At 38.3% G+C, this 21,030-nt stretch overlaps 1 protein-coding gene across 4 annotated transcripts in view; it reads right to left on the reverse strand.

Annotated features, from left to right (window-relative positions):
* KDM3A (lysine demethylase 3A) overlaps positions 1-7,496 on the reverse strand; it is a 55,133-nt gene extending 47,637 nt beyond the window's left edge. For 2 of the 4 annotated variants that reach the window (XM_023742334.1, XM_023742331.1), the window contains exons 1-2: positions 7,324-7,493; positions 6,599-6,814 (exon numbers count right to left, since the gene is read on the reverse strand). In XM_023742334.1, coding sequence (XP_023598102.1) covers positions 6,599-6,784 — 186 coding nt within the window. In that variant the 5' untranslated portion in view covers positions 6,785-6,814; positions 7,324-7,493. Of the gene's footprint in view, positions 1-6,598; positions 6,815-7,323 lie in introns of all 4 variants that reach the window. The other 2 variants (XM_023742332.1, XM_023742333.1) reach the window with 2 other exon arrangements.
* Positions 7,497-21,030: the final 13,534 nt, after the last annotated feature.

The following is a 21,030-nucleotide window of genomic DNA, read 5'->3' on the forward strand; positions in this document are numbered from 1 at the left end:
AAAAAAGGTTGAGAATTTAGAGAGTTAATATGTTGTGGGGTTGTTAACCAATGTCATAAAACAACATGTGTACTACTGTTTCATGAGAAACTATTTGTACTGTAAGCCTTCATCTGAAGTACAATAAAATATGAAAAAAAAAATATGTGTACTAACTTTAATGAGAAGCAAGTTTGTTCTGTAAACCTTCATCTAAAGTCCAAAATAAATTAATAAATCCTGGTTAAAAAAAAAAAAAATTATTTCCCCAAAGATGACTTCCCTTACCAAAGAGCCTCTCTCAAGGGAGGTCCCTTTGCTATTTGTACTCAAAATCCCATACTTTTCCTTCCTAGCACTTACCTACATTTTGAATTATATGTCTGTGGTTAACTGACTGACATATTTCAAACTCCAGTGGGTCAAATTTGTGCTTCCTTCTGTTTACCACTGTGTGTCACTGGTACAGAGACCCTAGGTAGTACTCACATATTCGATGAATGAATAAATTTCTCTCTGAATTAAACTCTTTCTTCTATTTCTCTCATCCACTTAGAAGTTCCCAGCTGATATACCACTAGCCCCATTCCCAAGCCTTCTCCAGTCTTATGACTACAGAATATCAGTCTAAAAGCAATGAAATTCAGGATCCAACCTACCCTCTCCCCCAACAACAAAGCATGTATCCCTAACTTTCCAGGCAAATTCCCCAAGAAGATATGTATCTTCTTGGGATGACAGGCTTTTAACCTTGTGATTATTACTAAATACTTTCCAAATCAGAATAAATGCAAATATGTGAACACTTACTATGTGGCAAGGCTCTGTATACTCTTCTCCTTGTGTGTATACATATTCTATCACGATAATCGCCCAACCAGTCCTTCACAGAGGTATTCAGACACTTTGCCCATCTTCCCTTCTTTTTCCACAGCCACGGAATCCAGGTCCTCTGGTATCTCCTAACTTGACTAAACTTTCTGCCCCAGATTCATATCAACCTCATACCCAACCTACCTTTGGGCCACAAAGTTTTCTCATCTGTCAGTAATGTGGTGTAAGAGAAATAAGCATGCATGAACTTCAGATTCTGAGAGATCTGGCTTTGAACCATAGCTACGTTGAAGCTTTTTTAGAATGATTTTCCTTGCATAAAATAAAATACATAGTACTACAAAGGAATCAATTTATATTGATATACAGGCATCTATGGACCCCAGGTTAACAACCCATGCTTGGGTCTCAGCTCTCTAAATCTTGTTTTGATGGCTCCAGAATGAAAGTAATAATACCTACACCTCACTGAATTCTTAGGCGGATTAAAGAAAGACAAGACAATACACATAAAGTATCTGGCAGGGAGACTAAGAAGTTTTAAGACCTTCATGGTAATTCAAATCTTATCAGGGTATCACTTGTTAAATTAGGAATGTGGGAAGGGAGGATTTTCAATAACTAATATTCAACTAAAAAAAAAAAGTGAAGGATTAAGATCTTAAGTGGTTTCCCAAAATTTAAACGACAACACAATTTTTACCACTATTTAAACTTAGATAGGTTCTCTCTTCATATCCCAATTTTTGAGTGATGGGAAAAAGGTTTAGCACTTTAAAAATAATTTAAGTTTATGGCTTGGGAGTATTAGGTTGCATTGGTCAAAGATTCATATTAACTTTAGTTTGGGGACAAAAAAGTCTTTTTTTTTTTTTAAATATAAATGAAACCCAACAGGTTGGGAACTTTCTTTGACATTCTTTCAAAAGTTTCCTGTCAAGACCATGTATGTCTTTCATTTGTGCCTTGAGGTCGGAGGTTCTATATATAAAGATATAGAAGCCTGCATGTGAAAAGCCTCTTCTGCAGACATTTCTATAAAAAGACATACAGGTACACCTTCAATTTCAGGAGGACTAAAATGACTTGACCAGGATCATACGAACTGATAGAAGTAACCAACTCCCATTTCAAATTGTTTTCTTTCTGCCATGCTCCCTTGGCCCACTTATGCTTTCTGACTCCAAATGCCAAAGAGGACAATAAACTATAATTCACTGCCTATAATTTCCAAATCTGCCATTCTTTTAGTAGGACATTTTATAAATGTGTACCTCATTAGCCTATCAAATATCTTGAGCAGACATATCAAATATTTCAAACTAATTTTTTCCCAACAGAAAATCTCTTTAAGGTATATAAGAATTAATATTATATCTAGCCCCCAAACCTCCCACTGTTTGCATACACTAATCTCACTTGAGTATATGACTATGAAAACCATCAGAAAGAAGCAAACAGAATGTTTCCAAGTTTAAAAGTAGGCACATACAGAATGTCATGGATTTCGGTCAAGAAGTTTTTCATTACATATCTACTTTATGCTCAAAAGTAGTTGCAGAATACCACTTATTTCAGTACTCCACAAATAAAGAAATGAATCCCTTATGCTTCTATTTATATCTTCTTACACCTAAGTAATATCCTTGTCTAAAATCCAAGAGTCTAGCATTCAGTTATAAATGGTAACCAGTTTTTAGTACACTGTGCTAGGAGTTTCTCATTTGACTGGCAGCAGAATCCACCAGTGTTCAAATTCCAATTGTATATAATGACGAAAGGCTAAGCATTGGTCAATGCACTCAGTTGTAAAAAATGGCTCTATTTATTTGTGAAAGACATCCTGAGAACTAAGAGGGGGTAGAAGACTCAATGAAATAAGGCAGGTTCAAAGGAAGGGAAGACCTAAATAGACAAGTGGGAAGGAAGGCATTCCCAGCATGCGTAATTTACTTGAAGACAGCCAGTTAGGAAACAACTTGCCTCACAGACTCAAGTAGAAAGAGTAGGATAAAAATAAGGTTAAAGAGGTCCATATAACCACACCTAATTAAGATCTGTGTAATTCCAGATGAAAAGAATGCCATCGCCCCATCAGTAAATTATTCCTAAGCTGCTTTTCCATGTAGAGGTAACTTTATGATTCCTTCCTTGATTCATTCAAATATTTGAGCATAAGCTACAGGCCAAGCACTGTTCTAGGCGACGGGGATATAGAGGCCAGCAAAACAATATCCTGAACCTCACTGATGGTTCAGTGGGAGAACTCTTGCCCTCCATGTGGGAGACCGGGATTCATCTCTGGCCAATGTACCTCAAGCGCAGCCACCACCCATCTGTCAGTGGAGGCTTACGTGTTGCTAGGACGCTAAACAGGTTTCAGCAGAGCTTCCGACTAAGACAGACTAGAAAGGCCTGGTGATCTACTTCTAAAAATCTACCAGTGGAAATCCTATGGATCACAACAGTCCGACCTGCTAGTGATCATGGGGCTGGCACAGGACCAGACAGCGTTTTGTTCCATTCTACATGGGAGCTACCTGGACAGCAGCTAACAGCAACAAAAACAACCTCATTCTACCTGAATATTAAAGCCTAGTGTTTTAGAAAGTCTGGAGGCATATTTTAAAGAAGGTATTTAACTTAGTTAAACCTCTATTTCTGATACTAAAAAATGGAGGCTACTATCTAGGATATTTGTGAGGATTAAATGAAGTACTTGCCACATAGTAAGCACTTAATCGTTATTATCTACTGTTACGATGCCTTAAGTTTAGCCTCTTCGTAATTAACTACGAGACACATTGTCTTCTTATCATCTAAGTAAGTGACTTTGTTACAAAATCTCTCTTTAGGTGAAACAGACTTACCAAGCCTTGGCCTGATTAATATCACTTCGGCTAACCAAGCAAGAGAGAGCAGAGGTGGTTCAGTGGTAGAATTCTTGCCTCCCACGAGGAAGACTCAGGTTCGATTCTTGGTCAACGCACCTTACGTATAGCCACCACCCATCTGTCAGTGGAGGCTTGCATATCACTATGATGCTGAGCAGGTTTCAGTAGAGCATCCAGACTAAAACAGCCTAGGAAGAAAGGCCTGGCAATCTACTTCCCAAAAATGAGCCAGTGAAAACCTTATAGATTACAACAGTCTGACTGCATTGTGCATAAGATTGCCATAAGTCATCGGCCAACTGTAACTGCAGCTAACAACAACTAAGCAAGCCAGTCTAGACAAAGTTGTACTTGTACTAGTACTAGAACAGGTGCATACTACCCGAATTTTATTTATTCATATTCAACTCAGCACCCAATCTCACCTCCCAAAAAAACCCCATGCTCAAAAACCCAGGTGTAAGCATGGTATTAGCTACCAGGGCTTCAAACAGGTTCTTTCTGGTTCAAACCCCTGCTCCCTAACCAGCAGCATTAGCATCGCCTGGGAATTTGTTAGAAGTGCAAATTCTCAGCAGGAGTTCGAACCAGAACAAACTTCTTTGAAGTTCTTTTGGTTACTTAGTTCCTGCCTGCATCTCACCAAGCACAATTGGATTCTAGTGTTTTAAATCTTATTTCCTTAAACTTAAGTCAATTACTTCATCTGTTACTCAACTGAGGAATGTAGCAATAAATCATGATTAGGTAAAAGAAATCAATAGACCTGCACCTTTCATGAGGGCTGAGTTGTGAAGTCTGCAGGTAAGGCAAAATCAAATCAAATACAAACTTGCTTTTGAATCGAAATCCCCATTATCTCCAGGTTAGGAAGCTTAGTGCAGTGGAAAAGACACACAGCCAAACCTGGATTCAAAATCCACCTCCATCACTTTGTAGCTAATTATGCAACTCTGAACAAGACTCCTTTTCCTAAATTTATTTTCTCATTCTGAAAATAACACCACCAACTCAAAACTTAGGGGAAAGGGGGAAGAACATGACAATTAAAAAGAATACATACAAAGGACCTCCTGCCTAACTCAACAGGTCCTCAATCATTGCCAGGGAAGGGAACACCTAGCCTCTCATCATCTGCCAAAGAACCAAAGACTGGAAAGTTTAAATCAAATCTTGTTTCCATTCAAATCAGATTAAAAAAAAAAAAATGCACTGGAGCAACTTTCACTTGGCAGGTAAAACAAACCACAACAACTATGATCGAAATCTAGTACACAAAGCCCATTTTATGTAGAAAGGTTATTAGCCTAAAGCAAAGAGGTTGGTCATCCTTACACCATACCACATTCTCTCTATAAACATCCAAGTTTGATCTGCTACAAGAATAAGTGGTAGGTAAAAAGGAGAAAAACCAAACCTCACAGTGTATTCCTGAAGTCCTTTTATGGCACATTCCTTGAGCATAAAGAATAATGGTTAAGAGGGTGTCCTCTGGAGTCAAGCCTTACTAGGCGTTAGTATATAGGCTACACTGATTCCTAGAACTGTGACCTTGGGCAGGATACTTGATCTCCTCAGCCTCAGTACTTTCACGTGTAAAATGCAGCCAATACTCTCGAAGAACTGCTGTAAGGATTAAACAAGGTCATAGCTATGAAGCGCTCAGCATGATGCTTAAGTGTTCAATTGTCACAACTCCATTTAATATGAAGACAAGGCACACTGTATAAGTTCAAAACCACACATCCCTACTTCCACAAGACTTTGCTGACTAATACTGGTTTGGGCATGCACTGTCACCCGTAAGTGTTAAAACGAACAGTGTTTCAGAAATCAACGCATATTCAACTGCTAATACTAAAACTTGCTTCCTTTATTTGAGCATGGTTTTCAAGAAAAAGCAATGGTGATGACCAACTGAAACTACTGAACACAACACCTCCATTAGCCAGGGTGCAAATGTCTTCTGACAAGCTGACTTCAAGTTATCACCACTTAAGACTCTTTGTTAGGGATTTTTTTCCTGTTATTTTTGCACAAAGGAGTCTTTGTTGGTACAAATGGCTTCCTTACTGGTTGTTCCTAGACAATTTTTTCATACCAATACTTCCACTAGAGAGAACAATCAGAATTCGTCTTTCTTTGGAAAACTGCAAAAGGTTCAGAGTGTCATTCAGATTAAAAATCACTTGCTGCACTTATTCCCATTTCCTTCCCTCCCCCAAACACCCAAGTGCAATATTTCTAAGACATTCCTCCAACACACCATATATGGGGCAGCTCCACCCCATCTTTCCATATATGGTTATATCCCACACCCACCTACAAGCACATCACTTGCAACCCGGAACCCACTCCAGCCCTGACCCACCATATACGGACAAATACCCACCTTAATATGCCAAACAGAACTAAGCTCCTCCCTCTACACTCACACTTCATTTCTAACAAGTCTGTAGGTTTAAAAAGTTGAGAAATGAAATTAAGAGGAACAAATAATAAAAAACTAACGGAAAGCACTTTCAAGACATTAGCTCTAAATTATTAATAGGATTCCAAATGTCATCCACTTGCCCGACTTAATAGTACCAACAGCACCCTGCTTTGGAAAAATAATCAGACAGTCCTAGTGAGGCACTGCGTTGGCAATAACAAAGCATGTCTGAACAACCCCAAACCCATTATTTACCACGGCAGCAAAGAACTCTAGGCAAAACACATCTCGGCTCCACACAACCATTTCAAAGACCTTCAAGGTCTAGCATTCTGCACCCTCAGATCAATGCCAAGTTTCTAGTCGCGGTTTTCAGAAAAGGGGGGTGGGGGCTGATTGTCGGTTACCAAGGTAACTACAAAACGTCCGACTGCCTAGGCCAAGCAGCCCGTTTTACCTTCAGATCCTTCTTGGTAACGTCCATGTGGGAGACGGCTCGAATGGTCCCGGAGAGCCAGGGCCACTCAGCGACGCGCTCCACGTCCCAGCTGTCGTGGCTGCCGTCGCTGCCGTCGGCTGCAGACAGACTGAGGAATCGCTTCCCCACCAATACTGGCCAACTTTCTCCGAGCGTGAGCACCATGGTTTCCACGCCTGCAGGAAAGGCTCCTCCCTGCAAAAACAAAATGAGGTGGGGGCAGTCGGTGGGAGGGGGGCCAGGAAGAGGGCGGGGTGCGTGGGTGGAGGGAGGGAGGGGTCCTGACTCTGCTCTGGGCACGCAACCACAGGCGGAGGCCGGGTGCGAGCGAGAACCCCGCACCCGATCCCTCCACCCGCGCCATCCCCGCCCCCCGGCTTCCTCCGCCACCGCAAACACCGGCCGAGCACCGCGTGACCCGCGTTCTCCCAAGTTTCCCTTTTCCGAAACCTTAAACCTAAACGCAGAGGGAGTAAGGGGAGAATTATTTGCGGCGTAAGTGAATTTTAGAGTGTTCGCCCCTCACCCCAATAAAGAAAAGGCCCCCCCATGCAAAAGACCCGTCCCCGGCCGCCAAGTCCCCGCCCCGGGAGGCCCCCGCGGAGGTTGGGGGGGGGTGGGAATCGAGTCACGGTCCTGCACTTGCCCTGATGGCCCTCCCCGCCCCCCCTTTCCCTTCCCATCCCAGTCGTCAATCTCCTGACCTCCGTCGCCCTGGCCTCTGCCGTGGAGCTGGGGCAGCGAGGCCACGGATTCGGCCACCTTCACCTTTCTTCCTCCTCGCCCAGCTGAGGCCGCGGCACTCTTACCCCGCCTCCCGGCTCCCTGAGTCACCGGTGGCCGCAGCAGCTTCCAGCCGCCGAGCGACTCTAGCTCTGACTTGGTTCAAGAGCTCTCACAAGACACGCACAACCTCCCAGGCTCGCCCCCTTGGAGCCGCTTCCACTGCTCATTGGCTGAGTCAAAGGAGTTGGGCGAGGCTCGTGGGGAGATAACCCATCACTATTGGTCGGCTAGCTGAGGGCTGGGCTAGAGAAAAAAACAATTCCCTGGCTGTCCCCGCCCTTTCCCCCTCCTCCCTCTTCCGACTCCAGGGCGGACCCCCCCCTCCATTAAATTAAAGTACACAGAGAGTAAGCAAGAGATCCCTCCGCCACAGGGCCATTCTTTACATTTGTTGCCTCACGATGTGCAAAAAGTCCCGCGAAATCGGTTATCAACTCTGGGTCCCAGAGGAAAAATGCCATTGCGCACAGATAAAATTGAATGGCGAAACCTAGGGCTGTATGTGCCTATTGGATTGCTCTTCAAGTGCGTAGGCTGTCAAACGAAGATAGGCCTTCCACTCGGCGGAAGAATCTCATAGGAAAGGGGTGAGAGCGTGCAGAGACAGAGGGGGAGGGAAGGAAGGGAACGTGCGGTTTCAGGCGTACTCAGCTAGAGGGAGGAGCGACAGTGCTCTGTGGGCTTGTGCGCAGGCGCTTCGCGTGTTGTAGGAGCGAAGCAGAAGCTAGAGCTGGGGTTGCTGGGCGAAATGGCCGCGGGAGGCGCAGGCGCACGCACGTGGTGCTGCTCATGAAAGTCTAAAGTCCGCCATTTTGAAAAAAAAATGAAGAAAGGCATGGAGTGACTGGGAACTGACGTTCATTAAATCTAGAGGAAAAGAAACCGGTCAATACAATGTAGAATGGTTTTTTGTTTGTTTTTTTTTATGATGTGAAGATATTTTGAGACTTTGAAGAAATTGAAAAACTAGATGAGGGCAATAATGATGCAAGAGATATTAAAGGTGAAAAGGAGGTGACTTTGAAGAACAAGGAGAAGAGGTCATTGTGTGCTTTGGACCTGAAGTTTCTTGGTTGAATAATGAAGAAGAAATGGAATGAAGGAATTGAAGACCTCTTTATACAGGTATTCAGCTGGTAATTGACATGGAATCACATTTAATCCTCAAGATAACTAGTGAATTATTCATGTTCCCAATTTTACAAGTGTGGAAACAGAATCAGAAAAAGTTCAGAAACTTATTCCAGAGATTATGGATGCAAGTTAACACCAGATGTTGATTTTAAATATATATGTTCTGAATATGTAACATTAAATAAGTTTTTAAAGTTAAGAATAAACACTAGAAAAATTAAATTGGATTTATAATTTGAAAACCATTAAAGAGGGAGAAAATGGAACAAAGAAAATCAATCCAACACAACAAAAGGCAGGAATGAAAAGAAAAGAAAAGGCTGGAAGGAGGTATGGTAAATAGAAAAAAGTAAAATGAGAGGCGTAAGTCCAAACATCAGTATTTACAATAAATATAAATGGGTTAATTTTACTCATAAATTTAAAAGACACATTTCAGATGAAAAACAAAATAGACCTGTAAATTAAGGACAAGCAACACTCCTACAACACCACACGAAGGTTGGAAATACTGGAATAAAAGTTTTACTAATCAAATGGTAAAGGAAAGCAATATGGCAATGTTACTACAGTTGAAAGCAAAAAGCATCAAAAAAAAGATAAAAGGGTTTTATATTAATAAAAGATGACGTCCACAAAGATAATATAAACTCCTGTACTAGTATGATACAACATAGCTTAGCTTAACCTGAGATTAAACTGTCAGAATTATGAGAAAATCTTGACAAATTTGTAATGAGGGTAGAAGATTGAAATACATGTGTCCCAGAAACAGGCACCATATAGATTTTTTTAAAAGTGAGTATGGAGGACTTAGGTTACATAATTATTAATTTGAAAAGCAACTGCTAAGGGACAAGTTCTACCAAACGTCAAGGAACATATAATTCCTATGCTATTCATGGTTCCAGAAGTTAGAATAGATGGATAGATACCCAATGCATTTTATAAAACTAGCAAAACCATATTACCGCATCTGAACCAGCAGAGTACAAGAAAGAAAAGCTATAGTTTAATTATACTTATGAACATAGATGGAAAATCTTACATAAAATATATCAACAAATTTAATCTAGTATATTTTAAAAATAATCAGCATGATTAATTAGGGTTATCATATAAATACAAGGATAGTTAAAGATTAGAAAGTTACTATAATTCACTACTTAACATTTTAAAAGAGAAAAATCATGTTTATTTCCATATAGACTAAAAGAGCATGCATTCACATTCAACACCTGTTCATGATTTTAGAAGTATTTCTAAACAGCTTAGAAAACTAGAAATATTAAGAGCACCTGTTTACATTCAATACCCATTCATGACTTTTAAAATATTTGTAAACTTCCTAGAAACCAATGAATATATCTACCCTAGAAAATGCTAGAAAAGAGTCCCTCCTGGGTGGTGCAAATGGTTAATGCACATAGTTGCTAACAGAAAGGTTGGAGGTTCAAGTCCACCCAGGGGTGCTTCAGAAGAAAGATCAGGTGATCTACTGAAAAATAAGCCATTAAAAATCCTATGGAGCACGGTTCTACTCTGACACACATGGGGTGCCGTGAGTTGGAATCGACTCTATGAAAACTTGTTTTTCACCCTAGAAAAACACTCACACATATGAACTAGAAGAATCTACAAGGTCATTCATTTTAGCATTGTTTGTGGTTGTGACAATTTGGAAATAATCTAAATGTACTTCAACTGGGGAATAAATAAAGTGAATAAATGGAATCTGGTACATTATAATGGAATGCTATAGAGCATTTAGAAAGGAATGAGAGATATCTAGATGTACAAATAAGGACAGATCACCAAATTCATTTTGAATGAAAAAGAGTTGTATTTGATACTATGGGTAGTCCCTGACTTACAACAGAGTTCTGTTCTGACAACTCCATCGTAAGTCGATTCTGACTAAGTCGAATACTTCACTTTTTTTTTTTTTTTTTTTTAGTTTCCATTATTATTGCCTTTTATTATCAGTATCTTTTTTTGTCTTCAGGGGTTGGCATGAGAATGATAACATCAGCAAATTACATGCTGCAACACTGTATGCAGTACATATTACTAACGATAAGATGTACAGAAAAAAGTAAAGATTGTAAGTATGTTTCATATAACTCGAATATGTCATAAGTTGGGGACTACCTGTATTTAAACACACACACCGCAATACCATATATTTTATATAGTAAATATATGACATTTAATATATACTAATTATATTTAATGGCGCCCTTGTGGCACAGTGGTTAAGAGCTTGGCTGCTAACCAAAAGGTCAACAGTTTCAATCCACCAGCCGCTCCTTGGAAACCCTATGAGGCAGTTCTACTCTGTCCTATAGGGTCACTTTGAGTCAGAATCAACTCGACAGCAACGGGTTTTAAATTATAAGTAATATAGATTTATTTTATATATTAAATATACATTAATAATATAAAATGTGTATTAAAATTCATAATGATGGTTACTGGTATTAAGGAGTGCACACTAGAATTGAGGATATTAGTGAAAGGTGATTTAGCTTTATTTGTAGTTCTCTCATTTTTATAAGACGGATGAATTCATGTTTTACTTTTGAAATTTAAAGTTAATTTTAAAATCCTATTTATGCACCCTACTACTATAACAGATCGAGGGCAGTGGTGGTTCAGTGGTAGAATTCTCGCCTTCCATGTGGGAGACCCAAGTTTGATTCCTCGCCAGTGCACCTCAAGCACAGCCACCACTCATCTGTCAGTGGAGGCTTGTGTGTTGTTATGATGCTGAACAGGTTTCAGAGGAACTTCTAGTAATACAGTCTAGGAAGGAGGGACTGGAGGTCTGTTTCTGAAAATCAGCCAGTGAAAACCCTGTGGATCAGAATGGTCTGTTCCTGTTGTGCATGGGGTTGTCATGAGTTAGGGCCCCATGAGTTGCCATGAGGAGAAAAGGAGAAAATACACGTGATTATCTTAATAGAATTAGAAAAAGCATTTTATAAAGCTTCAACTCCTATTCATTAAAAAACTCTTAGCAAACTATGACTAGAAGAAAACTTCTATAACTTGGGAAAGGATATGTACCAGAAATATACTGAAACATGATACTTAATTGTAAAATTTTAGAATTTCCACAAATGTTAGGAGTAAGACAAGGATGTCCACTATTATTATTATCACTATTATTCAAATTGTAATGGAGGTTAATTGCTAATACAATAGAATAAGAAAAGTAATAAAATATAAACACTGGAAAGAAAACACACACACAATTTGTAGATAATTCAGGAGCATTAACCAAAAAAAATTATTAGAACTAACACAACAGTCAAAAGGTACCACGATATAAAATCAACAAACAAAAATGAAAAGAATTCCTATTCCTTAACAAGCATCAATTAGAATGTACAGTAGAAAAAAAAGGAAATCATTTATGATAATAAAAACTACAGACTACCTCATAATAAACACAAGAAATGACCAAAACCTATATATTAAAAAAAAGATAAGCCTTTATTGATGTGCATAAAAGAAGATTTGAAAAAATGCCATCTCCGTATATAGAATAACTTGATAAAGTAAAGATGTTAATTCTTTTCAAATTAAGCTATAATTTCAATGAATGAAATATTGACAGAAATATGGAAATAGTTAAGAGAATGTATAAATAAACCCACATATATATGAAAAATTATTGTATGATTAACACAACATTTCCAGTGACTATAATACATGCTTGTATTAACCGTATTTCCCAGCTTCTGTAACATGTTTGAAACATCATATTACAGGTTTCTTTCGAGTCTCTCTAAGTGTGGATGTTCCACTGAACACAAGCCTTCACTGCCAGACAAGTGGTGGCTGCGCTTGAGGTTAAACCAAGTAGTCCTCTCCACCCTTGTCTGCTATGCCTAGATAAGAAGCTCCCTCAGTTTCCCCTTTGGTAGACACCCCAATGCACAAGTTTCAAATATAGCTAACCAACAAAACACCTCCATGCTCTTACTTCTCCCTGTCACATTACCTCAAAAGTAATAGTAAGGGTGTTAGCCCACAGTCCTGCTCCTTCTCTGCCTTGTGACCACTCCCTGCGTTTTCTCCATGTGGCCCTGCCAGGCCAAGGACTGTGAGTATAATAAATCTTTAAATGTTTCCGGCTCCTTCTTTTGATTCTTGTTGAACCTACCATAACTTAAACATTACTATTATATTTAAACAATGCTGTTAAGTCTATTGGTTATCCATTCAGGGAAAAATAAATAACAGAGTCCTACATCAACATTTACAAAAAGAAGTTCCAGATGGATAAAAGAGCTAGATATAAAAAACAGTCTAGTAAAATATTTTAAGATTCTTCCCCTTTTTTCCCCTCTCCTCTTCCTGAGCAATTCAGTTTGAAAGCCATTAGGAGGGACAGAGCAAGTAGATTTCTACAGGGAGAGGCAGCTTAGCATGGAATATTTGAGCCCAACAGAGTAAAGAAAAAGTAGTCTGGCACAGGAAATCAGAGACCAGGGTGTTGAGAAGGGTGTCCACACAGAGGGGCAACCTATCATAGGGTCTCTAGAACCCAAGTGATTTGAGGAGAACATCCATGAATGGGGGCTGCCTAATGTGATATGTTGAAGCCCGAATGGGATAAGAAGATTGTTCACATGGGAGGAGAGTCTGGCACAGGGTATAAGAGCCTGAGAAGGGTGAGGAGAGTGTTTACACAGGAGGGTAGTCTGATGTGTTATGTCAGAACCTGAGGAAGGTGAGGAGGACATTCATGAAGGGACCAGCAAAGGACACTGAAAAGACCAAAAGAAATAGAAATAAGAGGAGAACTCAGGAGGGCGGGAAGAATTTCAACTGGGAGGACCATTTGGCAAAGTCAAAGGGTACACTGAGGTCAAGGCAAAAGGACTGAGCAGCAGGATATTGACACTATCAACAATTATATTTTAACCGAAATCACTTCTATTGGTTAGTAAAAATTATTAGCCAACCTGCTAGCATATACATTCCACTCAAAATCCTGCCACTAACTTGCTGAGTTAACTTTTACTTCAAGGGACATCAGAAGTGTCTCTTTAAGAAAGTTTGCTGTTGTTAGGTGCCCTTGGGTCAGTTCCAACTCATAGTAACCCTATATACAACAGAACAAAACACTACACGGTCCTGCACCATCCTCACAATCTTTGCTATGTTTGAGTCCATTATTGCAGCTGCTGTGTCGTTCCATCTCAGTGAAGGTCTTCCTCTTTTTCGCTGACCCTCTACTTTACCAAGCATGATGTCCTTCCTTCTCCAGGGACTGGTCCTTCCTGAGAACGTGTCCAAAATACCTCTAAGGAGCATTCTGGTATACTTCTTCCAAGACAGATTTGTTCCTTCTTCTGGCAGTCCATGGTATATTCAATATTCTTTACCAAAGCCATAATTCAAATGCATCTATTCTTCTTCAGTCTTCCTTATTCATTGTCCAGCTTTCACATGCATCTGAGGTGATCGAAATTACCATGGCTTGGTTCAGGCATACTTTAGTCCTCGAGGTGACATCTTTGCTTTCTGCCACTGTAAAGAGATTTTTTGCAGCAGATTTGCCCAATGCAAGATGTCATTTGATTTCTTGACTGCTTCTTCTATGGGCATTGAGAAAGTTAGCAGCTTTGGGCCTTGATTCCTCAACTGCAAAACAAGTGTTGTTGTTGTTGTTGGGTGCCATTGAGTGGATTCCAACTATTTCCTGCCTATATCTGCTTCCCTTAAATAGCACAAGAATAAATGGCATTTTGTGTGAAAATTTATATGTCTTAAACTGTTTGTGTTAAGGCAGTGCACTGGTGACTATAATGAAACAAGCACAGAGCATCACTGGTAAGCTCCTTGCCTCTGAATTTTTTTTACTTTTTTTTGGGGGGGGGGGCATTGAGGACTAATTTACATACAAGGAAATGCATAGATCTTATGTAAACAGTTTGATCCACTTTACAATGCGTATATCCATATAACCCAGACAGGGCCAGATTAAGGCATGTGAGGGCCCTAAACACTGATAATCTGTGGTGGCCCTGCCTCTGCTTACGCATTCAAATGGGATATATGAGTTACATATATATGTGTATAAATATTTGTGTGTGTTTGTGTCTTGGCTATCTGTGATGTAACTTCTTTTAAAATGTGACTATAATATTAGCAAGTAAATGCAAAAGTGGCATATTTCATTTTAGTGGACTGAGGTGAACTGGGATATAAAATTTTTAGTGGATGTGGAGTACTAAGATTTTTACTATATACCACATTTTCTACAAAAAGAATATTCTACATATTCTACAACAAAGAAAATGAGTCAATGAACTTAGTTGTTTCAGCGATCAATGCAAAATTCTGTTGATCTCTCACAAGAAAAAATAGACTTTCACCAATTTTGCTTTAAACAGCTAATACTTCAGTTTTGATGCTTCTTTCATAGTAAGTGCTATAATTATAAATGAACAAAAGAAAAGATGTCATAAAAGAAAATTTAATGATCAGAAAACAAATATTACAACAAATTAGTATATTTTACTTTTAGATAGATCTTTCATGACTAACATGTTATAATTAAAAACATTTCTTTCTGTTCTTGGCTCTTACAAATTCTTTAATGATTTTGTCACAATTAAGCTGCTGAACATTGCCTACTTCCATACATAATAAGGATAACGAATTGAGTCTTTCTTGAATCATTGTTGTACACTGAGGGTTTTTTGAGTCTCTTGAGGGATGAAGTTGTGCAGTTTGTGATCATTAAAGTTAGGAATATGCGTAAAGCAATTTCAACAATGGGAAATATGCATTGTATTTTGTCTTCCATTATGGAATCATATATGCCTATGTGACTAAAATTTGTTTTTCCTGAATCTGTAAACTTAGTTCTTATGTAAGAATGAAATTGTTGCACTTCTCCGTAAAGGTTTAAGTCATCAAGATAAGTCTGCACTAAATTCTTGGATGCCTTCATGCATTCTTCATCAGATATACCCACATCGTTTAAGAAGGAAAATACACTTGACAGAGCTTCATACACTTTGGGCCTTCTTTCATTCAAGATTCAAGTGTGTCAGTGATGGTGTAGTACGTGGTTACTCGAAATTGATCTCTGGCACTCAATATTTCTGGAGGACTCCTGTAATTTACTTGTTTCTTTCTAATGCTTCTGCAGTGTTGAACTGCTTAATAATCAGTATTTGGCAGTATTTGTTTTGTTGTGTTTTCAAAATCTTCTCTTAAAGTACATAAATACTCTGTTAATGACTGGTAGAGATCTGTGCATGTCTGTAAATTTACTTCTGAATCTTGGAGAGCTTGACTCGTCCGATGAAAATGCTGCAATATATTATTCCAAATAACTGACATAAATACATACTCTAGTGTTTGCATTTTGTTGGCAATGTTTTCAGCTTCTCTTTTGGTATCTCCTTTTTGTGTCTAGCCTTTAATAATATTTTCTAAGACATCTAGAATCAGAGGGTACAATTCCAGGATTGCATTCGTTGTTACAACATGCACCCATCAAAGAGTATTAGAAAGACATTTTCATGCTTGATCACTGCCTAAATATGTTTTAACATTGGCAAGTAGAGGCAGCAAAAAAATGTGTAGAGTAACTGAATAGTAGAAAAAAAAATCAACTGCTTCCAGACAACAATCTACTGTGCTACGTCCTACAAGATTAAGTGAATGTGCAGCACACAGTATGAAAATGGCATACTCAGTACTTTCTAAAATTTTCTGTTGCAGGACATTATAACATCCTGACATATTTGCAGCATTGTCCTAGGACTGGCCTCTGCACTTAGAAAAATCAGTTTTGCAATTTGATTTGCAATTTCTTCACTGGTATGACTTTGTAGGCTAGTAAATATGTTAAGTCACTCAACAGGTTTTCCATCTGTTGGAGATACTTAATAGTTAGCTGATCTGTATGAGAAAGATCAGGAGTGGAATCTACAGACAAACTGAAATAACGAGCTGTACTTATTTCACTGAAAATAGTTGATTGAACTTTATCACTTATTAAGTTTATTATTTCTTCACATGTTGTTTTAGACATATACGAAGGGTTACTCTTTCCTGTGTTAACATATTTTGAGAAGTGACCTGTTAAAAATGGATCAAACTGAACAACAAATTCAAGTATACCTAAAAAATTTCCATTCTGTGGGGACTCAAACACTTCATTTCTTCCTCAAAAAGGGAGTCCACATTCTGCGATTGTTATAACAACAGCAACAATGCAAAATCGCTTTCCAATACTGATATTCTTCATTAATTTGTGTTTCCAGTTCATGAGTTAAGCCAAAACCATGTCTTTGATTTAAATATGACGACATACGATCTCTGTGAATTAAACTGTTTTCATGTTTATCAGTCATATTCGGGTTGCACCAATTGTTGCATCCACCTGTAGCAAATTGAGAATTAAATGATTTAGGACTGAATACTTTGTAAACAAAACAATATACAGAGCCAACTGATGGAGAATACAGTAGCCACTCCATCTTATAATTTTCACCATTAGCTTTGCACCCTAGAAATGTATTCCTGCTACAGAACCTTATTTTTTTACCATCCAGAAATTTTCAGCACAAATTTTCAAATGGTCCGCTGTGATGCTGACGATCACTTGGCCATCTTTTGATCCAGTAATTTACAACATTAAAAGAAAAATTATTCCACAAAGCAGGATCTGTATCTCTGTTATTTATGGGGTCTGCAGATGTGACAATTTCAGATTCTAAAATAGTTTCACTTTCTACACTGTTATTAATTTTTTTTTTTACTACAGCAAGGAATAGATGCAGAATTTGGAACAAGTTATGTTATATTCATATTGCTATTAGTAATTTCAACACTAGTGGTACTGATACAACAATTTGCATCCATTAAACTCAAGCATTCAACAGAAGAAGATTTTTCTGATTCATTCATTCACACTTTAAAAAGGAAGTTGATTTTGGAATTGTCTTTACGGGTTCACAAATCCTTTTCTTTTTATCTTCTGCAAGCTTTCATTTTTGTGCTCCACTTAGTTGTTGCCATTTTATTTTACCTGGATATAAAATTATGTCATTTTTAAATTTTGGTTCTACCTTAGCCAATAAATTTGAATAATTAAAAATAAAATTTATAAAACAAGTAAAATTTATAAAATAAAATTTACATTAGAATTTGGACGTTAACACAAAAAATTGCATTTGAAAATTAGTAAGTAAAAAAATTGATTTGGAACATGTATGTTTGTTCTTCAGGTCTGAGATAATCAAAAGAAATAGTACTTACAAGGTAGTTGGAAATAATTTTATTCATTTGTCATACAATGTTTGTTGGCGGGCCCTTTGCAGGTCTCCATGAGTGTTTTTTGTCTTGAAATAATACTTAAAAACTCGTGCACTCACTTTCCATCCTTTTATGCTGCATCTTCGCAGTTCATTGGATGAATGCTGATACCTAACCAGGGCAAGAGCATCTCAAAGAGCATCATACAAACACAAGAGTATGCTCAATCTAAAGATGTGTTTTGGTTCACTTTGCACAGGACAGGACCAGATACGTCATAAGTCACGTGATTATAGTGCCTCTGGTGCGTTCTTATGTGGTCAACAAGAGAGAACTGAATGTGTGGTTATACCTGATTGGTCCAAAATGAAAAGGAAAATATAAGTGTCATTTTAAAGTTAAAGTTATAAATATTATTATTTACAAAACTTAGGACATAACTCTATGTAAATGTCACACAGTTAAAAAGTAACTTGATTGAATTCATTGCAGTGGTTGACTTGTTCGCGTTTCCTCTCTTTTGTATGTCATCTGGTACTAGAGTTCCCATTGGTTGTTTGCCAGGACGTGCATAAGAGCATACCCTTGTGTTTGTATCATGGCAAAGAGCATTGCTGACCGTCGTGGCTGGAGTTGCTGGATCAGCAGACGTAGATGTACAAGACAGTTCTCTCAAAATGGATCAGAAACCTATTATCTAGTAACATAATCCATCCTTGCCCAGTTACTGCTCTTGTTGGATCCAGTTGCATGTTGGGTGAGTGTAGCAAGAGTTAGACTCAACAACCCACCCCCTCCTAGAAAGGAATAGTATACTCCCAAAGACCTACTGAGATAACTATTTTCAATTACATGGGAGGGGATCATAGGAGACAGATGTCAACAAAGATGTTGAAGTGGTAGCAGCCTCATAGCTTAAACAACCTTGCTTGTGGGCACCCTTGTGACCCTGCTTGAACTTTATTCCCAGCTGGCATATTCTCATTCACCAGAACTGGAATCAATTACATTTTAGTGACCTGCCCATTCGCTTCCACTGTGGCACTTGTCTGCTTGTGTCCTGTCTGCTTGGCATCTATGAATCTTTGCTTTGGGCAACTAGTGCCCCTGTTTTGTTGATGTCCTAAGTACATGGTTACCTTGCTTACTGGTAATCCGTCCCTGAACCCAGACTCCTATTAATTTCAAGACCCAATTATTTTCTCCTTTGAATTTTTTGTTGATGCTATGTGTTTTCACAAATGAAGGCATGCTGATTAAAGGACAAATTCAGAATTTTCATTACAAGTTAGGGGTTTTGATACCCATTATCTGGGATCACATGTGTCCCAGCGGCCTCTGGACGACATAAATCTGCCGATATGAGTCAATAATAAAATCTTTTTTTTCCTTAAAAATTTGCAAAACATGAGGTAAAACATGAAGGCACCCGGCAATGATTGCACATAAATTTTATTCTAGTCTCCTTCTTCTTAGGCTTTTTATTATTTTTTATGAAATTTTTCAAAACACAGTGCAGTGCATACTTCCTTACTGCAAAAGCAGTACTTATAGCCCAAATAAATAAATAAAGCCAGGAGATTCTTTTTTATCTCAGGAAAATTACCACTACAGTGCATTCTTCATTACTGCAAAAGCAGTACTTAGAGGCAAAATAAATAAAACTAAAGGAATTTGAATCTCAGGAAAATTACTACTGGTATGTAGTCTTCATTATAACAAAAGCAGTAATAACAGCTAAGAAGCAGAAACAGCCACCCTGGAATACTGCAGAACCACTCACAGCAGTGCATTCCACCTGCTACACGTGGAAGTAATGATGGGGCCCTAAGATTGAATGCAGGGGTAAGAATAACTTATAGTAGTTCCAATCTCTTGAAAAGTACCACTACAATGCATCATTCCTTATTGGAAAGGCATTATTCACTGTTCAGAAGCTAGAAAAGAAGGGAGTCTTTGCTGTATGTCCCATGGGTCTTTACAGGGTTTTAAGATATAAAACAGAGGTCAGTACACTACAGCCCACAGGCCAAATCTGACCAACCACCTAATTTTATATATCTGAGAATCGTTTTTAGATTTGTTTAGTGTTTGGAAAAAAAACCCTGAAGAATAGTATTTTGAAAATTACATAAGATTCAAATTTCAGTGTCTATAAATAAAATTTTATTAGAACACTGCCACTTAAACTTGTTTATGTTTTATTTATGTCTGCTTTTGTGCTACAAAGGCAAAGTTGAGCAGTTGCAAGAGAGAATGTATGCCCCTCAAAGCCTTAAATATTTACTATTTGGCCCTTTACAGAAAAAGTTTGCAAACCCTGATAGAGAACATTTTCATCACCCGTGAATGTCCCTATCTTCCTTTGCTAATCCGCTATAACACAAATACCACAAGTCAGGTGGCTTTAAAGAACAGAAATTTATGTTCTCACAGTTCTGGAGACTAGAATTCCAAATCAGGGTCTCAGCTCTGTCCACTCATCCTTGTTGGGAGTCCGAAGTGTTCCTTGGTTCCTTGACTTCTTGGAAATCCTCACACGGCATTTTCTTCACCCACGTGTGCCTGCCTCTGTGTCTAATCTGCTCTTTTTGTAACTTAGACGTGACTAGGTTTAGGACACACCTTCATACTAATATGGCTTTATTAGCATTAAAAAAAAACTTTTTTTCGAACACAGTTACATTCACAGGTATAAGGGTTAGGATTCTAATACACAATTTGGGAGACACAACTCAATCCATAACAATTCCCTAGTGCTTTTTTTCTAGTCAATACTTCACCCAGAGTAAGCTTTGTTCTGATTTATATCACTATAAATTAACTTTGCCTGTTGTTGAGTTTTATTTAAATGGAATATGAATGTGCTCTTTTTTGTTGAGACTCTCTTATTCAGCATGTTTTTAAGATTCATCCATAAATGAATAAAAGGTTTGTTCCGTTTTATTTCTGGGTAATATTCCAGTCTCTGAATAGGTCAGACTTTGTATATCCATGCTGTGTTGATGGATACCTGAGCTGCTTTCAGTTCCTGGCTATTACAAAGAAAATAATTATGAATATGTTTGGGTTTAAGTCCACTACCTTAGTGTTTGTTTGTCTAATCTGCTCTGCCTTTATATTTTCCAACTTTTTTCTCTTTTTTTTTTTTTTTTTTTGTGCTGTAGGTGAAAGTTTACAGAGCAAATTTTTTTCTCACT

This window comes from Trichechus manatus, unplaced genomic scaffold (assembly GCF_000243295.1).
Source record: "Trichechus manatus latirostris isolate Lorelei unplaced genomic scaffold, TriManLat1.0 scaffold00208, whole genome shotgun sequence".
Classification (NCBI taxonomy): domain Eukaryota; kingdom Metazoa; phylum Chordata; class Mammalia; order Sirenia; family Trichechidae; genus Trichechus; species Trichechus manatus.